This window comes from Manacus candei, unplaced genomic scaffold (genome assembly GCF_025592945.1).
Source record: "Manacus candei isolate 608988 ecotype Guabito, Panama unplaced genomic scaffold, ASM2559294v1 h1tg000033l, whole genome shotgun sequence".
Classification (NCBI taxonomy): domain Eukaryota; kingdom Metazoa; phylum Chordata; class Aves; order Passeriformes; family Pipridae; genus Manacus; species Manacus candei.
The window spans coordinates 3282146-3301494 of NW_026138081.1; the positions used below are offsets into that span (position 1 = coordinate 3282146).

At 35.7% G+C, this 19349-nt stretch overlaps 1 protein-coding gene across 7 annotated transcripts in view; it reads right to left on the minus strand.

Annotated features, from left to right (window-relative positions):
* FSIP1 (fibrous sheath interacting protein 1) overlaps positions 1 to 19349 on the minus strand; it is a 97139-nt gene that overhangs the window by 19147 nt on the left and 58643 nt on the right. For 2 of the 7 annotated variants that reach the window (XR_007905200.1, XR_007905201.1), the window contains exons 12-13: positions 5643 to 6183; positions 282 to 383 (exon numbers count right to left, since the gene is read on the minus strand). Coding sequence is in view for 3 of the 7 variants with exons in the window: in XM_051791786.1 (XP_051647746.1) it covers positions 5614 to 6183 (570 nt within the window). In the remaining 4 variants the exon portion in view is untranslated. The other 5 variants (XR_007905202.1, XM_051791787.1, XM_051791788.1 and 2 more) reach the window with 5 other exon arrangements.

The following is a 19349-nucleotide window of genomic DNA, read 5'->3' on the forward strand; positions in this document are numbered from 1 at the left end:
TTGTAATATCAAGAAAGAAACTATTCCCAAAGAACCTGTTATTTAATATAATGCAGTAGAAAGAAAGCACAGATAAATAGCAGGTCACTAGTTTTTGACAGTCTCTGAGTTTGGGTACTGACCAAACGCACCTTTGGAATACCAGGCCACAAGTGCTACATCCCTGTGGTTTGCAGTGACTACAACTGGTGCAGGGTGCTCAGCATTTCCCAAGACTAAAAGTTAAGTCACAGAGCTCCTGTTGGAATATACACTTCAAGTCAACAGTCATTCAAACTTACCTCCCTATCCCTGAAATGCCAGACGTGAATAAAAAGTGCATTCATGGCCTCAGGGATGTTGCAAAGCTTAATCAGCAACGGCGACCCTTCCTTGAGGAAAAGCTTTTTCAACAACAAGAGAGTTAAGATAACATAATAAACCAAGAAAATGAAAAATTATTTACTATATATAATCTCTAAGCAGAACTTGATTTTTTGAAAAAAACTACCCAAGCACTTGGAACACTCGTTTTTGAGAAGGTCTCTATAAAACACAAGTTCAATGTGAAAATAACTGGATTGTGGAAAGATTACAGCCAGTGAACAGTAATGCATGAATATCATATGGTCACAGAAAATAGTCTTGAAAAATCTTGTTAGTATTGCTTTGATCATATTTATGCTATCGAAATTATGACACAGGCTTAACATCTTTAAGGAAGATGAGAAATACATCTAAGTGAGATTTACAAAGCTCCATGAAATGTGCTTACAGCAATCCTATGCAGAACATCCAGTATCAACAGGTTTGTTATTGCTGTTGCGGAGTAAGTAAAAATATCAGAAAATAAAAGAAGAAATAGCACTTGCTTGTTACAAATATAATGTCCCATTCTGATTTTAATGAAAAGCAAGTAGGTTAGATTCTGATCTCTGCTATATCCACATGATTACCACTTCCTCAGGAGTGCATCCACTCCTAATGGCAACTCTGTAAATTAGACTAAAATCTGGGTTGATATGTGCATTAATTTAAACATTCAGATTAGATCAAGTAAGCCCTATGTGGTAACAGCCATTGTAGATTTAACATTCTATCTGTACATCTTTTCTGGGTGAATGTTAAATGGCTACTATAGGATCTGAGAAATAATTTGTCCGTTTAGGTCAAATCACATGAGAGTTTGTCAATGGGAAAAATCTATTGAATCTTCTTTGCTAGAATATCTCTCCACCTTAACAAAAGAACTTTTTAAAAAGTACCATGTTTTTTTAATAATGTCCTCTTATTCTGACACTGCAGTGCATGAAATGAAAAACTGACCATCAGTTGAGTAAATAAAGAGAAAATCAGGAAAAACAGTAAAGACTACTCAATCAAAAACCTGTAATGAATTGTTACTATTATCTCAAACACAAGCCAGCTGCATTACCCTCTCCTCAGGTAGTCATTACTATAATGTTTCACAATCCAGTAACTGCTAGGGCAAACTTCTGAACTCCTTCACTTTCTCTCACGCCAAGCCTTCACCAGGGACTGCAATTTCCCCTCTTTTAGTTACATTTCTTAACTAGAGGATACCACTGTTGGCTCTGTGGTTACACTCTTTGCAGGCAAGATTCAGGCAGACCTGAGCAGACAAGTGCTGATGTTCTAATCCAGCAGAGGACTTGTGCAAGTCAAACCTTCAACCAAACCAGCTGTCCAGCCAACAGACAGCCCCAAGGCAAAAAACTTAGCACACAGCTGGGTCCTTCCCTGAGTCAGGGCTCTTAATCAGACAGGCTGCAAGCTCCAGGAAACTGCAGTGGGGTAACCAGAGGCCAGGTTTTAGCTAAATTTATGAAAAGTGTAGACTGTGTGTGTGAAGAAAAATGAAATTATTATATACATTTCACATCTGCTCTAATAAAGCCCCATCAGTAGATACTGAACTTTCCAAGTTTTATTTTACATTTTTCACAAAGACATGCATATCTATCAGACACACAGGTACACAAATGTGTGCGTACATTTATTTCTTAGGTATTTAATTTAATGAAATACAAGAGTTTATTTTGAAATCAAACTGCAACAATATATGATAATGACAATAATAATTATCTCTTAAGAATAAGTCAACTCATGGAACATTTTCAATGATGATAATTCATTCCCTTCAGGTTGCTCGAAATCATACTGAATCAGAATAATATCACTGAGGGAGGTTTAACCACACTTTCAGAAAAACAGTTGTGCAAAGAAGCATACACTCTCCCCTCAAATTTCAATGTTCATACCATCTGAAAAAATAAAGAAAAAAAAAAAGCTGAACCACTGTAAGCACAACATTATTTGCAATATGAAAAAGTAAAAACAGTTTGTGATACAACTTCTACTTAAAACTTAATATAGCCCCCCCAAAACAGAGCTGGAAATAATTACTAATTGGCTCATACAACTGAGAAATACCAGCCTTTTTATATCTGTATATGGGTAAGTCTGGATTCTGTTTCCCTCATTAAGCATCATCTATGTTTACATGCATATGAGCCAGATGTAGATTACTGCTTCTTTCAAGAAACAGGAATTACTTATCTCTGAAGGCACATGAGAGTTTCCTTCAGATATATATATACACAAGTATATACATATGCATTATGTTCATAATTATGTTTTCTTAAAATATCATTTAATGTATTACAGTAAATCAATATCACAGACTACAGTACCATAAGGACTGCAAAACCAAAATTGTGCTAAACCAGCTTCACACAAACACAGGTTTTTTTGCTTACCCAGCACTAAAGAGAATTTAAACCATGTGTAAGTTGGCAAGAAAATCAAACTACTTACAAAAGATTATGCATACGCATTTAAATGTCCTTTAGAATTGACCATAACAAAGCTCAACTATGTAAATATCTCTCAAAAATAAAAATAAAAATAAAAATAAAAATAAAAATAAAAATAAAAATAAAAATAAAAATAAAAATAAAAATAAAAATAAAAATAAAAATAAAAATAAAAATAACACCTGACACTTCTCACGCCTTCATCTGCAGATGTATTTGCCTTAAACTTGATTCCATTGGGATCTCCATTCCTCAATACAATTAGCATATCTAATCATGTCTGAACTAACAACTAGATTATCTATAGAATACATTAAGCAACTTTACAGATTTGGTAAACATCACACCCTTTTGCTTACGGCCAGGAATAATTACTTCAGACAGAACTGAATCACCTTTGTGGGAAACAAATTAATTCCATGGAAAGGTATCAGGGTTTTCTGTTTTATGCTATACATTTACTTGTAAACAGTACATTAACAAAAATAATAAGAATGGACTGCTGCCTATTTAAATGCTAATTTTGGATGTTTGTTTAATCATAACATTAATACTAACAGAATACAATACATCTGAATATAATTAATTTAAACTTAAACATGGATATCTGTAAAATATTTAGCAGTTACAAACCTCTGAAGGGGGTTTTATTTTTGCACTTACTTTTATTGTGCCTAAAAGTTACCTGTTCACACCACTTTAAAAAATTAGACACTAATACAAAAATTCAAAGCCTGATGAAATTACAATATCTGTAATTATCTCCTTGGTTTTGTTTTTACTTTTTTATCAAAAAAATTAAAATAAATCACAGACCAAAAATTCAGAATACTCCCCCCCTCAAAAAAAAAATTGGTAAGCAAAACAATCATAAACCCAAGATGTTTATTAACCATACAGAACTGAGTTCTACACAGTCGAACATTACTCAGTCACTACTGAAAACAGACAATCAAAATATCCCTTGCATTACTCTGGTACACATGATTTTGACTCAAATATAATTAAATTATTACGTGGTAAATGTTAATAAATTCACCTTATAGACTTTTACTATGAGATGTCCTATATGAAAATTTACTTAATAGTGAAAATTTTCCTCTCTTGTGCAATATAACCACCTCATATGGACTATGTATACTGTTACCTGCTCACTTCACAATGTAGTGGTCACAGTGCATGGTGTTTTGCTTGATTTACCACATCCCATCTTAAAACACACTCATGAGAGGTGGTAACTGTGTCTGTGTTACACTTGGTTCTAACTGTACTACATCAGCTCGGACTAAAGGAGAACTAAAGATCTAACTAAAGTTCTAACTAAAGATCTAAAGCTGTGAAGGCAGCAAGGTACTGAGTTTTTCTCACTGTTGGCTGCCAAGGAAGACTGGTGGTGTAGAATGTAATCATGTTACTCCTGCGTGAGACCAATTGCTGCTGGCAGAGGTGGTCCTCTGTGGTGTTCCCTATGACCACCACAGCCAACCCGCTCTCCTCTGAGGCAGACTGCTTCCTTCCTCCCTTGCTCTGTTCTTCTGATGCTTGCATCTACATGAAGAGCACAGCTGGCATGTGAAGGTAGCTGAAAACTAACCAACCAAAAAAAAACCAAAATCACCCAACCTTTTCTATAGGTACTATTTTCTTCGTGTTGCAGCAGCTATGACCTAAATCTCATAAGGGGCGAATATGGCAGGTGAGTTTGGATATCAAGTTGTTTGGCTGTGTAAAAGCAGAAATCACAAGCCTTCCTGCTTTCTGACAAGTGGAATCCCTTTGAAAAATATTAACATTCTCTTCACTGTAGAAAGGTTAAGTACAGACAACCAAGGAAACAGATGTGATCATAATTAAGAAATTATAAAATAGCAAAGCGATATTAGGACATTATTCTAAATTATCAAGGTATGTGAAAAAAAGTTTCTCTAAATTCAGAATAGATTACTAGTATAACAAAGATCAATCTTGACAAACAAAGCAAAATGTATTGATTGCTAATAAAATTAAACTGTAGCACTCTAATCACAAACTTCATACTGTCACAACTTTTATGAAAGAAGTGAAAGATTTACCTGCCCAAAATCTGGCTTATTTGAACAGTTGGCTTTCCAGGAAGAGAAATAGTCTTAGGCTAAAAATCTAAATGTAGATTTAAGTTACAATACCTCTATATAATTGCATATAAGTAAAGGACATAAAAACCACAGACATTTCCACAATCCTTTTGTAACACCAAGTAGAGGTTTTCATTTTTTGCTGGTTCAAGTCTATTCTTTCTTTCTTTCTTTCTTTTACCAAACTAAAAGTAATTTATAGAAACTGTGCAGTATTTATGAATTTTGACATCTTCTGTGTGTAAATTTGAACTCCCTGAAAGCAGTTTAGTATTTTTAATAAAGCTAGGTCATATTTGTTTCTATACTACTGAGTTTACCTTATTAAAAACTCGCACAAAACACTTGCATTTTTCAGTGAATTATTGTACCAACTACTGGGAGAATATTTACTCTCCACAGAACAGGGAACATGACTTTCTACTACCAAAAAGGCAATCCATATGCGTTGTCAACACTGTTTTCCAGTTGACAGAATTAATCAACATCAGTGATGTATTTCATAAAACTCCTAGTCAATTATGTCAGAGCAAGAATTTTAATAAACATTCTGTAACTTTGTGTGTATTATTTTTGGCACAGTTTTATAAAAGAACATCCTTGGCGCACCACAATAATCAGTGTGTATTGGTGCATATCTTTGGTGAGAACCTGCTTAGGTTTTTTTCTTTATAATCAAAAGCCTATTCTAAAGGGTTGTTAAGAGTCTCACCTCCTTTGGTTTGCAGTGGTATGCTGAGAATGTCAGCCTCTGTGCATGGCTCATTGTTCATGCTGATGCAATATAATGGTTCACCCAAGAAAGAAGGTTTCTTCAATCTTTTTCTGTTGAGTGCTCTTGACATAAAGTAACCTTCAGTAATACTCTCATCTCCCATCTTCTGTAAACCTTCTAGGTCATCAGGTTCCTCTGTTTGGGCCAGTGAATCCTTTGATAAGTGACTAACAGCCAATGCTTTGCTGATATAGTAGCCAGGGATTTCGCTCTCTGCACATAAGCTTTTGTCTTCGAGTCCAGCCTTTTCCTGAGCCATTAACATCCCTACAATATGGTCTTCAACTAACATTTTGGAAAGAGTAGATGTGGAGTGAAGAGTGGAGTCTTGACTTGTGTAAGAAGGGGGACTTAATCCAAAAGAAAGAGATTCCTGAGACTTTGGCATGGTAACGTTACTTATTGTTCTCTCAGGCTGCATACATTCTTCCAGAAAGGTCTTAAGCTGCTCTTCAGAGAGGCTCATTTGTTCTTCAGTCTGAAAAAAAAAAAGAGAGAATTTCTTCTGTCAAAATATAATTAATTAAAAGCAGCACCATAAAACAGTTCGAGAGATACAAAAGCACTGGCAGAACCCTTATGTCGATATAAATGTTTTTCAATTCAAACTTAATTTAAATATACATTTACATAATCACATCATTTATGTAATATCCTCACTAGGTTCTAGATAGATTCTGTGCTGAAAGTTAGGACAGAAGTCTGATGTCTGCAAGGCACTGAGGCCTTTGACTTTGCATAGTCTTGCGCTAGATCTGACCACTTTTTAATTAACAGAGCATGTACTTTTTCATATATCTTGGTTTGTTATGTATCATAAACACACACACTTTAGGATTTTAGTTACTGAAAGAAAAATAGCGCATTGCCAAAAGGTTGTTGGGACAATGCAACTGGGGTCAGAAACAGTTTTGGACAGCACCAGCCCACAATGTCACATACTGACTGAAGTATTCACAGCTGCTCACCGGGGAAATGTCACACAGCCTCTCTCAACCATGTCAAGCATGACCCATGGCATGAGACAGAAGAAATTCTTCTTCTGTCTTCTGTAGGACAGTTTTAGTGCTTCCTTCAAGCTGTTACTGCTTGCACAGCTCACAGATGTATCTTTTCAGTCATTTTCTTATTCAGAGAGTGTCACACTCCTATCATTTTGTATCATACAGGTCTCCTTTCCTGGACATTTCTTAAAATTTGCTACTAAAGATAACAACTGATATTAGCTGGTTATGGTGATGAATAGCAAAGGATATTTTACTCAGAGAGGTTTGCAATGGGAATTTACTTCCAGCTTTTACAATCCTTAATGCTCCTGAACATAGAGAAGCACAATACTCCCTGACACTTTAAATATTATAATGGTAAGTACAAGACCTATTTTAGATATGCATAATACACTTGCCCATGAAATAGGATATATAGGAGATATAATAATATATATTAAAATGTTAGAAACAATATGCAAAATTTAATGGAAAAAGATGCTTTCTACAATAAAAGCCTCAGTTCTACCCAACCCCCAAGAGACAAAGGATCAGCTGACAGTCTAATGAACTCTTAGGCTACTGTGATTTATGTCAAACAACAATTTTATTCATTGTATAATGACTATTACAGAGAATTTACTTTCCTCCATGCTAGAGGATGGAGCTACTGTCATTTCAGAGGAGAGATCAATATCAGATGTATAGTTGATTTTTTTTTCCCCCTGAAGGTCTCTGATCCAACTACAGGAGTGATATGATCCTGTTGGATGTATATGACATAAGGAGATCACAGCCAAAGTAGCACAAGGTGTATGGATTGTACCTGAAACTGAATATTCATGTTCATGAATAAAAACAGTTTTCAGTCAGCAAAGGAATAGAATTTCTTTGAAAAACTTGTGCCTATTAAATATTACTCAGTGGCACTACAAAATGAACAAGAATGACATTTCAGGTTACCATCAGTCACCATTCTGTACTTACACATTCAAAGATGAAGAATAGCTAATAGTCACTGCTACAGATTGAATACTGTAGAGTTCAGGCACTAATTGATGTGCTTAAGCTCAGCTTTATAGATCTATTCAACCCACTAGTCTTCCTGTACAGATCAATTTTCTTCCCAAAGATACTCCCAGTTCCCTTCTTACACTACATACAACAGAAGACAACTGCATTAAAGAAATCAAGATAATACGGGCTCTTAAACATAAAAAAAAAAAAGAAAAAAGAGCATCAACAGACTATCTCTGTGGGTAGAGATCATTAGTTAGATGAACACAAAATCAGGTAATTATATTGGGATTCAGATAGTCTTGTATTTTTGATAATATAACTGAAATCAAATCACTACCTTAAATGCTTATTTAGGTAACACAGAAAACATTATGACTTCTTCAAACTTTTCTCAGGCTTTCAAATTTTAATCCTAGTGCAGAAAGTATTCACTGATATAACATAAATCAGACAGGGAAAAACAATTAGCAGCAAAATACTATGAGGAATCAAAAATGAAACATGAAATTTTTCAAATTTCCACTCTCAGTTCAATCTACTAGCTCATGCTGAATTCCTCACATTTCATGACAGAGTATTTTAACTTGCATGCCAGTGTTTGTTTACAAGTAGCCATTATCCGAATGGACTCGCTATAAGAAACAAGATGCATTCACTAAGGCAGAGCGCCACATAACAGACCACAACTGAAGCACAGCTGCATCTACAGTATATCCACTGAGCAGATTATTAGGCTACATAAACATAACTACATTTGTAACACAGAAGATTCTCACATCTGGAAGCCCACATGGATTCCCACATGTTTTTGAGTGTGTGGTTCTATACTAACATATTTCAAAGCTCTTGGCCAAGACCATTTGGAGCTAATTTTATGTTAATGACAGGGCAATTCACTCACTGCAGAAAGGAATTCTGCATCTAGAGTAAATGAATGACCAAGTACAAAATTAAGATTGTGAGGAAGATCATTTTGTCCTGCCTTTCTCCTGTCCTTTTATTCTCCCCATCCCCACCCCATTTATCTGCAGTTCACTTTTCCTCATCCAAATTTATTTTTTCTTTTTTATCCTTTGAGGAAAATCATATGGCTTGTATTCATAGATTACCTTGATTATTACCAGAGGGTTAAGTGGGAAGATTTGGAGCCCAAGGCATATGGGGACGGAAATGAGTATAACAGCTATAAAGTAAAAAAGTTTGGGAACTTGTGGGCTTGTTTTCCTCCAGAGTGGTAGGCCTGTGGGCAAATCACACATTACAGGGGTTTTTTTCTCTTTCTTTCTCTCTTTCTTTCTTTCTTTCTCTCTTTCTCTCTCTCTCTCTCTCTCTCTCTTCTTTCTCTCTCTTCCTCTCTCTGGATTTTTTTGTAAGGCATGCGTGCTAAGATGTAAAGATAAGGAAAGAAAGTATTTAATAAACCTCTCCAAAAATTACATTTTAAAATACTAAAGGTGCACTGTTCATTATTTTCTTGCGCCAAAGTGAAGAGATGACTACAAGCTTAAGGAAAAATATACAGTGGAGGAGAAGACAGCTCTTAAATAACTATCAGTCATCCACTCAGCAGCAAGGAATTTACATTGAAATGAAAGCAGAAAGGCTGCTGTTGAAATTTGAAAACTGAGTTTAAGGAAACACGTAACACCATAAGGAGAGACACCTCACAGCAAAAAAGGCTGTGCATTTGCAGCCAAATGAGCATTTTAACTTAGGGAGTTGCACAATACAGCAATTGTATTAGAAGTTTGCAAAATATACATTTGCATACACCAGAAGCAATCCTATCACAATTAACTGTAATAGTTCAGAGTCACAAGACTTGGATTCAGTAACACAATCTTAGGGAGACACTAGATTCTACATCTCCCAAGATTTCACTGCCCTCATTGTAAATAGTTTACAACTCCTATACAAAAAAAGTAGTTCAAGATATTTCTTTACAAATACAAGGACATAAAATTAATGTCATTCAAAATGCAGAAACATCCCACCAGACAAGGAAAATGAGCCATCAGGTCTGGTTCCCATTAAAAACTGGAAAACCTTTTAATTGTTCTGGTTAATTTTTAATAGGACAGAGTCCTATTCATTTCCTAGGCTTTTTTACCGTTAATGATCTAAAAAACTAATTCCTAGATAGGAGTCTAGGAGCCTGCTAATGACCTTTAGTGTTTATGTGTGGCTAGCTTTTCACACACTTGTGGCCCTTCTCTGACTGAAGATTTCTTGTTCCTTGCTAAATTCCTCAGTGACAGGAGTCTATAGAGAAAACCTTACTGCATGTGGTAGGAATGCAAACTTGTAGTTCACTGTGGACAGCCCTGCTGTGACAACAAGTTTTCAAGTTCAAATCTTTAGGTTTTTTTCCTACATGTACACAGTAACAAAAACAGACTAACACTGAAAGCCCTTATCAGATTTTACCATGTGGAGAAAGCTAGTATGTCAGGATTCTTTCTAATTACAGTAAATAATCATAAAACGACACACTGTAAATGAGTAAGTCAGGACTATTTAAGGACTCAAGTAGCTGGCATGTTTATAAACATGCAAGTTTTGTTGCTTAGTCTGAAAGTATTACAATAATAGTTCTCATGATACTTTATTTGCTTGAAATAATTTACTTTGATGCTTTATTTTGCTTAGATATTTACTGATGTGTGGGACTGCAACAGTCAATTCTAAAGTAACTGCTTTGTTCCTGATAAAACTACTCCATTTTAAGAGTATACTGACCTATTGAGACAAAGTTCAGATTTTTGACAGATCAGCACATGAGAGTTTTGAAAGTTTCAGTTACTTAATAACTTATTAACAGTTTCTCAGTCAGCTCTATTCTGCTTTGAAAAGGCAGTTCTTGCCTTCTATCTCCATGATACTCGACTCAACGTGCACCATCAACTCCAAGATCTCCCCTTTCTGCATCTCAAGAAAGCATCATGCACTTGTCTATGAACCACACTGGTCAGTGCAACTGTGGAATATTATTAATATATTACATACAAACTAGACACATCATGTCATTGTGACAGGGCTCCTTACAATTTCCAGAAATGTTAAAAGCCCAAAGTTCTTTCGCATCACAGAAGTCAGTTTGGTGTCCATAACTTGTAAACTAATTTAAATTAATGGAATATCAGACCATTGTGGATTAATCCCATTAGGCAGCTAAGCACCACACAGCTGCTTGCTTACTACCCACCCCCTCACCCCAGTGGGACAGGGGAAGAAGAAAGGAATGATAAAACTAATAGAACTTGTGGATCGCGGTAAAAATTGTTTAATAAGCGAAGGAAAATAGAAAGAGAGAAAGAAAACTAAACAAGCTTGCAAAGGAAATAACTCACCATCTCCCACAGGTAGACCAATGCCCAGCCAGTTCCTGAGCAAAAGACGGCTAACTTTGTAGAACCCTTTCTTTTCCCTTTTTATTGCTGTGCATGATGCTATAGGGCATGGAATACTTCTTTGGTTAGTTTAGGTCATCTGCCTCATAGCCCAGCCTATTGCACATTCCCAATCTCTTCACTGGTGCTGTGCAAACATTGTTTGGCAACAGCTAAACCACAGGTATGTTATCAGCACTGTTTGAGTCACAAATCCAAAACACAGCACCCTGTCAGTTGCTATGAAAAACATTAACATCCCAGGTAAACCCAGAACAGAGACCCACACATCCACTTTCACACAGAAATTAAGTGTCCAGCAAGTCACTTTACTGCTTTCGGTGCTTGCTTGTTTGTCTTACTACATTATGAGAAAAACCTTAATGAATGTAAAAGAAAGTTAATCTTTCCTCTGCAAGACTATTTCAGAAGGGTTAGTTCAGAATGTAATGAGAGAAAATGTTAAATAGAGTAGATCAAAAACATGGTCACAACTCAATGAGTTTCTGGAGAGGACAGTAATGTGTATTGATTTGATGGTGTTAAAAATTAAGACTGGAAGCTGAATAATGGATTCAGAAATTAAGAGCTCCTCATGCTAAAATCAGGATTTAGTATCTGGTGGTTCTGTGCTTATCTAGATTTAATGGGTTTGGGGACTTTTGTACTGTTTCAGGAAAGACAAAAATCTTCAAGAATGAACAGGATTCCTGAGCCGCAGAAGAAAACCTCCTGGTTTTGCTTTTTTCCTTTTACTGCTGTCTTTCCTTCTGTTAGTGAAATTTTCCCTTCTCTTATTTTTATCCACTGTTTCTGCTTGTGTAAGGACAGAATGAAAAGGTCTAGTAGTCAATTTTCTGGAGCTGCTGCTGCTAAGAGTCAGAAAGCAGAAAGGGTAGAAGAATCTTGGCAAGAAAACAGAAGCACAAAACAAAAAGAGGATGAGATTAGTGAGCATCTGGTAACATCACTGTCTGAAAAGAAAATTTGACTTCTAACATTATGAGCCATCAGAACCACAACATCAAAGTCATTATCAGCCTCATGGAATAATATAAAATCTCCATGAAAAAACTAATTTTAGAAGAGTATAAAATTTCAGAAGAGAAAATGAACTTCATTAATAAATGAAAAATAAAAAACCCTTCCTCTGACAAAGAGAAATCTTAACAGAAATCAAAAGGAGACATGAGTTTATACAATTTTACTCTTATTTAGAGTAGCGAAGTAGATGAAAATTGTGAAAAAGAGACATGATAATTGCAGCAGTTAATTTTTTTAAAGATAGCCTACAGATTATGCAGGTAAAAATAATTAAATTATTTTTGTCTGTAAGGACTTGTCATAATCATGCATATTTTACTCATTACAAAGAGGCATAATACTTGCTTTAATTTTAGCTTTCTCAAAAATATCAAGGCAATTGTTTCTGGTTTGAACGTGCAAATAAAGGGAAACTGTTTCATCAGCTATGCCACACTGTAAACTTTAGAAAGAGAAAGGAATCGGTTGCCAGAGGTAACAGAAGTAGTAAAAAAAAAAAAAATAAGGAAACTAAAAGATTTTTCACAATCCTTTTCATTTGACACTATAGACACTAAGCAACATTGCTTGCATCTGCAAAGTTTACATGGTACTCTACTAGGATATAATTAAGAGGTTTTGGTGGCTGTGTGAATTTATTCTTGGAAGCCTATGGAAATAATTCTATAATTTTTAAAGATTCAAAGAGCTTTATTTCTGAATTGCTACAAGTTGTACTTATCACCCTTCATTTTCTGAAGCTTACTTTCAATTTTAACTTCATTTCATGGTAGCTTTTGATCTACAAGTTCTGTAATGTTTTCTAGGTGCCCACATATTAGGAGCGAAGTTTTCGCTATGGACACTAAAATCTAAATTTGTATATTCTCACCAAAATTCCAAGAAGGTAATTTTAGGAAACAGAATTCAAAAATGTCATACAGGTTTAAAGTTTTTAACATTCCTATCAGGCATGTATTTATTAATAAAAAAATAATATTTTTCAAGTAATTGAAAACTTTGAATTTAAATATCCCTCTACTCCAAAGTTGTCAACAGTTGTTTTGAAAGAATTCAGCTCTTCTAACTTCAGACTAGTTCAAAATTAATCTAATTAATCTAATCTACTGCATTTGTAGATAGAAAAAAACTTAGCATTTTACTATATATGAGTCACTGTAAATTTTCTCTCATTTATAAAATCTTTCTCAACAGATAGCTCCCTGTTTTTAGAGCACTTAATTTCATACAGTTTCAAGTCTTTGTAGGTTAGAAAGCAAGCTGGTTTTAACTGAACACACTGACAGCATGCAAAAATGTAAGACAAATTCATGAATTGGTATTTACAATCCATCATTCAGAATAAGACTCTCATTTTCTAGCCTCTACTGAAGAAACAGAACTTCTGCAATCTAAGCTATTTAGCATTCAAACCCAGTTTCCTAAACATCCCATTTTGTGTTTTTAACTGTTTGTTATTAAGCATTTAGCAGATTTCATTCCATAGAAATATCTTCCTTGAATATTAAGTTGTGGCTTTAATTTTCAGCAAAGCCACTAGAGTAGACAAAAATGCCTTGATGTGGTTGCAGCTGTTTTCTGTTACAAAACCCCATTTCTTTTTTTTTTTTTGGTCACGTTGGCTTGCTGGCTTTCCTTCCTTCCTCCTCCAAGAAATAGATACAGTGTAGCATATTGGATCACAGTATCACAAAGCAAATTTAAAACTCTGCAAGAAAGTATCTTGAGATTTTAAGAATGCTTACAGGTCTATCTATAATCTACTTGGGGAACAGAAAACAAACAGCAATAAAACTAAAGACCACTTCTTAATGTATGAAACTTCACTGTAAGTCTAAAAACACCTATAAAACTAACAATTCATCTAAGAAGAAGGAAATCTTCTCTTAGACCTTGAAAAGAGTACAAAATAAGAAGGAAAACTTATACAGATCTATTGGAGTGAGTCCAGAGGAGGGCCACAAGGATGATTAAAGGGATGGAGCATCTCTCCTGTGAGGAAAGGCTGAGAGAGTTGGGATTGCTCAGGCTCAAGAAGAGAAGGCTCTCAGGGAGACCTTATAGCACCTTCGAGTACCTCAAGAGGGTTACAAGAGACCTGGAGAGAGACTGTTGACAAGGGTATGTAACTCTTGTAAACGAGTTGGACCAGGGGACAACTGCTTCAAAATGAAAGATGGCAGGTTTAGATTGGATATTAGGAAGAAATACCTAATGTGTGAGGGTGGTGAGGCACTGGAACAGGTTGACCAGACAAGCTGTGGATGCCCCATCCCTGGAAGTGTTCAAAACCAGGTTAGATGGGGCTCTAAGCAACCTGGTCTAGTGGAAGGTGTCCCTAGCCATGGCGGGAGGGTTGGAACTAGATGACCTTCCAAGACCCTTCCAACCCAAACCATTCTATCCTATTATTCTATGAAAACAGAGAAGCCACAAACAATTGATCTAGATTACCTACATAGTTAAGTGCACTTTAGTCTTACTAAATATGGAAAGGACCTGCCCAAGGAACAGTAGGCCATAAAGACTCATCTAAAGCAACTTTGGATAGAAGCTTAGAAAAGAAAAAAAATAGTTTATGCATTCTAGGGGTTCAGACTATATTTTCCGATACTCTTTAGAGGTACCTTTTAAAGTGACTCTTAATTGGCCTTGTGTACCAACAGCAACAGGCACCTCTGAATACTGACTTTTTCTATATAACATATTTATGTATATGGTAAACCTGACCTGCAATATATATTTTTGAAGACAAATATTCTTTTCTGATAGCAGAAGTATGATATGAAGGAAGTTCTGCTATATGCAGAATAAGAAGATATAGAAACCCACAGGGTTCTCTAGTGAAGTAATACAGGTTGTGTACAATCTCAATTATCCAATTTAAGCTAAAGCACACTTTCTTTTATAAATGTTGTTTTCTTACAGAGTTTCTGACATCCTTTCTTTGTTTCACAATCACACTACCTAAATCAAGAGCCTCAGCCAAGTGCTAATGTCAAACATAATTCTCCAAGGTCCTCACAAGCAGCAGAGAGATACCAGCACCTCAGATCGTAATTCAACCCAGCTAAAATCTAAAGACAGAGCACTAACAATTTTTCTTATAAATTACTGTTTTAAACCAGAAGCCTTTCCGACAACACAATTAAAAGGATATTCAGCCAAAAGAGAATAAATGGGAAGAAGTAGAGATCAATATTACAAAAGAAATTTGGCAAATCACAGAGTATTAGAAAAGCTATAAAATACACTACTTTTCAGAAACTTGTTGCAAATAAATATGTTGAAGTATAGAACTGCAAATACATCTAGCTTTAAATAACAAGACCCATAATGTATCACACTAGCTTTGCTTTCATTGTCTTGCTATTGTAGTCCATCCCACAGCTCAACAGAAGAGTATCTACAGTATTGCCATTTATTGGCAAATGCAAGCACTTAAACACTGGGAGCCAGCACACCTCCAAAAATACAAAGAATCACAGAATCAACTAGGTTGGAAAAGACCTCTGAGATCATCGAGTCCAACCTTTGACCCAACACTCATCTACTAGACCATGGCAAAAAATGCCACATCCAGTCTCTTCTTAAAACACCTCCAGGAATGGTGACTACTACCTCCCTGGGCAGCCCATTCCAACATCCAATCACTCTCTCTGTAAAGAATTTCTTCCTAATGTCTAACCTAAACCTCCCCTGGCACAGCTTAAGACTGTGCCTTCTTGTCCTACTGCTGGTTGCCTGGGAGAAGAGACCGATCTCCACCTCACTACAGCCTCCTTTCAGGTAGTGGTAGAGAGTGATGAGGTCTCCCTCAAGCCTCGTCTTCTCCAGGCTAGAGAACTCCAGCTTCCTCAGCAGCTCTTCATAGGACTTGTGCTCCAGATCCTTCACCAGTCTTCTTGCCCTTCTTCGGACACACTCCCAGCACCTCAATATCCATCCTGAATTGAGGGGTCCAGAACTGGACACAGTACTCGAGGTGCAGTCTAACCAGTGCCAAGTACAGGGGCAGAATCACTTCCCTGGTCCTGCCAGCCAAACTATTCCTGGTACCAGGTCTAGTATATCTGAAACTGTAATTTTTTCTTGTTTTGATCTTTCAGTTGTTACGATTTTAAAGAAAGGCTTGGGTTTGTCTCTTTTTTAATAGGAGTAAAGATTCTAGTGCCATTGTGGCACTGCTAAAATCTAGTGCCTTAACAGTACCAAAAATTACACAAGTTGTGGGAATGAGAAAGAGAAGTTTTCAATATCTGTAGTTGCGTGAATTTCAAGTATGGAATCCTACCTCAGGATTTCAACAGTCTCAGGACTATTAAGTCTCTTAAAAAAAAAAAAAAGAATCAAGGTCCCATTTACTGGGGCATTAAATGTTTCAATGTTTCCATCCATGGCATAGAAAATTACACTCATGGGAACACCCCATCTAGAATGTATAAAACTGTCATTGTCTTCAAGGGAAAAATCCCTGTACATAAGTACAGATAAATGAGTAAGGGTACAGATAATCGTGCCTCTGCTTAGGAGAGGCCAGAGAAAAAAAAAGAAAATCAAGTTCTGTTTGGTGGGGCCTACTGCCACAAGGCAAATGCAAAGTTTTTACATCAGGTTGTAGCTGTGTTTGTCAATGTGGGTATATATCTTACAGAGTGCTGCAAAAACATTTTTTAAAAAGAAAGAAAATAATAAGAATCTTAATTAAGAATGGAAGAGTATTTTGAAATGAGGTAACTGCATCTGGCTCTTGTATTTCCACTAAAAATGAAAACCCAAAGCCTTTAGGAAGAATGTGATGAACAATATTGCCCCAAACATTTTGTTTGGAGTTTCAAGCCTGCCTGCACCCGTTCTTGATTTTGGATAGGGGACAGGGCACAGAACCTTTCAGTAAGTACAAGAACAGCAGTTAAGAGCTTGAAACATTCAAATAACATATTACCAGAAAATTCATATTTACCATGTAACAATAAAAAAGGTATGACTAAGATAATACAAGTGATAATCTATTGTTATTACTTGATGTTTAGCAGTTGTTTTTGAAAAAAAAAAAGACATACAAAAAAGCAGAATTATAATATTATCCTTTTTTTTCCTAACTACAAAGGGCACTGCTCAGAAAGTCTAGTTGTTAAAGTAAACTTCAGTTTTGATTAAAACCCTTACAGTTTTTCCTGAGGTTTTTCTTACAAATAGTAAATATGCAACAGTACCAATGACTACATTTCTGCTGGCATATTATTATAGCCAAAACCCAGGTATTTTATGTCTTTGCCAAACTAGAAACAGTATAAATACTACAAGAACAGGTAGGAGAGCAAACCTCCCTATTTTTCTTCTGAGGCAAAGAGGGAAAACCTCACAGTTACTTTATGCCACTAAGTTTATAATAGATTTTAATTCACTAGGCCTTAGAAATAAAAACCACTTTCAGCATCTTCAGTTCTTCTTCTTCTCATGTCCCAGAGCAAAGACATCTAGAAAAGTACATGCATCCGAAGTGCTGCAGTTCCTTATTGCTATTATCCTGATTCTAATAAGCAGAAGCAGGTATCTGCATACAGATAAAAGCAAGAAAGCCTTTGTTCGCTTTAGAGAGAGAGTAAGTTGATTTGACTATGGAAGCCATAGAACAAAAGGTACATAATGTAACACTGTAGTATGCTTTTCCTTCCCTCCACTTACTCATTATCCTGGTAAATCTGTGCCTGGTAAATAAGAGATGGCTACAGGTTTGTAACTAGAAGCAACAACGGCATTCATCGGGTCACACAATTTCACGAGGCAGGTTCCTGTACTTCTTCATCACCACCGAAGAGCATGCCACAAGCCAAGTGACTCGGATTTCTTGATGTACAGGAAATCAGATAGCTCAAACAGCATATACTAAGCATAAGCATACCAGCTTTCCTGCACCAGGGATAAAAAATAATTACGTCCACGTAGAAATCTAAAGGTTTTATAGTAAAAAGACTCATGGTTTAAAAAAAATAATGTCTCGATGATATAAGAATATTTTAGGTTTGAATTTTTCACCCATTTTCTGCAGAATGTGCTCATATGTAAAATGCAATTCAAAACAGCTGAGTAAACACTGATTCTAAGAAATGTTGTTTTTAAAGAAATTAAAACAATTCTAGAAACTACAAACAAATTACCAAAATGTAAAATGATACAGCTGCATGTAGCTCACAGAAAAGTTAGTATTTCGCAGTTTGAAATGTATACTTGCAATAGGAATAGCTAAAAAATATTTTTAAATGCTTGGGACAATCCCATTTGTACTCAATGATGTATGCCACTGCACAAGAAGGAAAAAAAGGTCTGCTATTTCTCTTAGTAAAAGATATGAATGCACCAAAAGGTTCATGTTTTTCAAAAGAAAGTTATGGAAATTCATCATGCATTTGGGATACAGGTGACTCTGCTGAAGCCGGAGTCTTTTGCCCATGAAGTCAAAGTTCACATGTCACTCATAAGATCTGAAAGATTAATTTACAAAAACTCTGTGTGATCACATTACAAGGTCAGTGGCTTAAACACAAAGCACTGTGCACCCCAGTTGCTTGGAACTTTCTTTACTGCACACTGGAATGTTTTTCCCCAGTTGCTTTGGTAAAAAAGAACAATCAAAGTTCACAGCTGTGTTTCTGATGAATTAATGATGACATTGTTGGTTTTAGAGGACACTACACTACTCTCAGTTATGTGGAATCACAGCTACTGAATCAGTAGGCAATGACAGAGTTAAGTGTTTCACGTGCTTCTTCCAGGCAGTTAGGAGAAAGCTACTTATTCATTAGGCTAACTCGGATAGAGAGTTCCTGTTTAAATACACTGAAAAAAGAACAGATCATATTTTTTGAAACAAAAGTAGAAGCTTAGGATGGATGATAAATATTTAAAAATCATAACTTCTTTCACCAAGGACACCTACTTCTTAGGTTAACATGCTTTTCCATTAAGCTTATTAATATTTCAAACTTTTAAAGGACTTTCAGGATAGACTGGCAAATTATTCAAATTAAATGTAACAAGGATCAGATTGAAACACAGTTTATATATCAAACTAAGACAAGTATGATATACGCTCATAGAAAGATATACACCTCTGAAAACACATAGCATAGCAGCAGTTTCCACCACTATTACACTGCATAAAATACAACAAAAGGATATTAGGAGAGATGGAAGTTCCACGT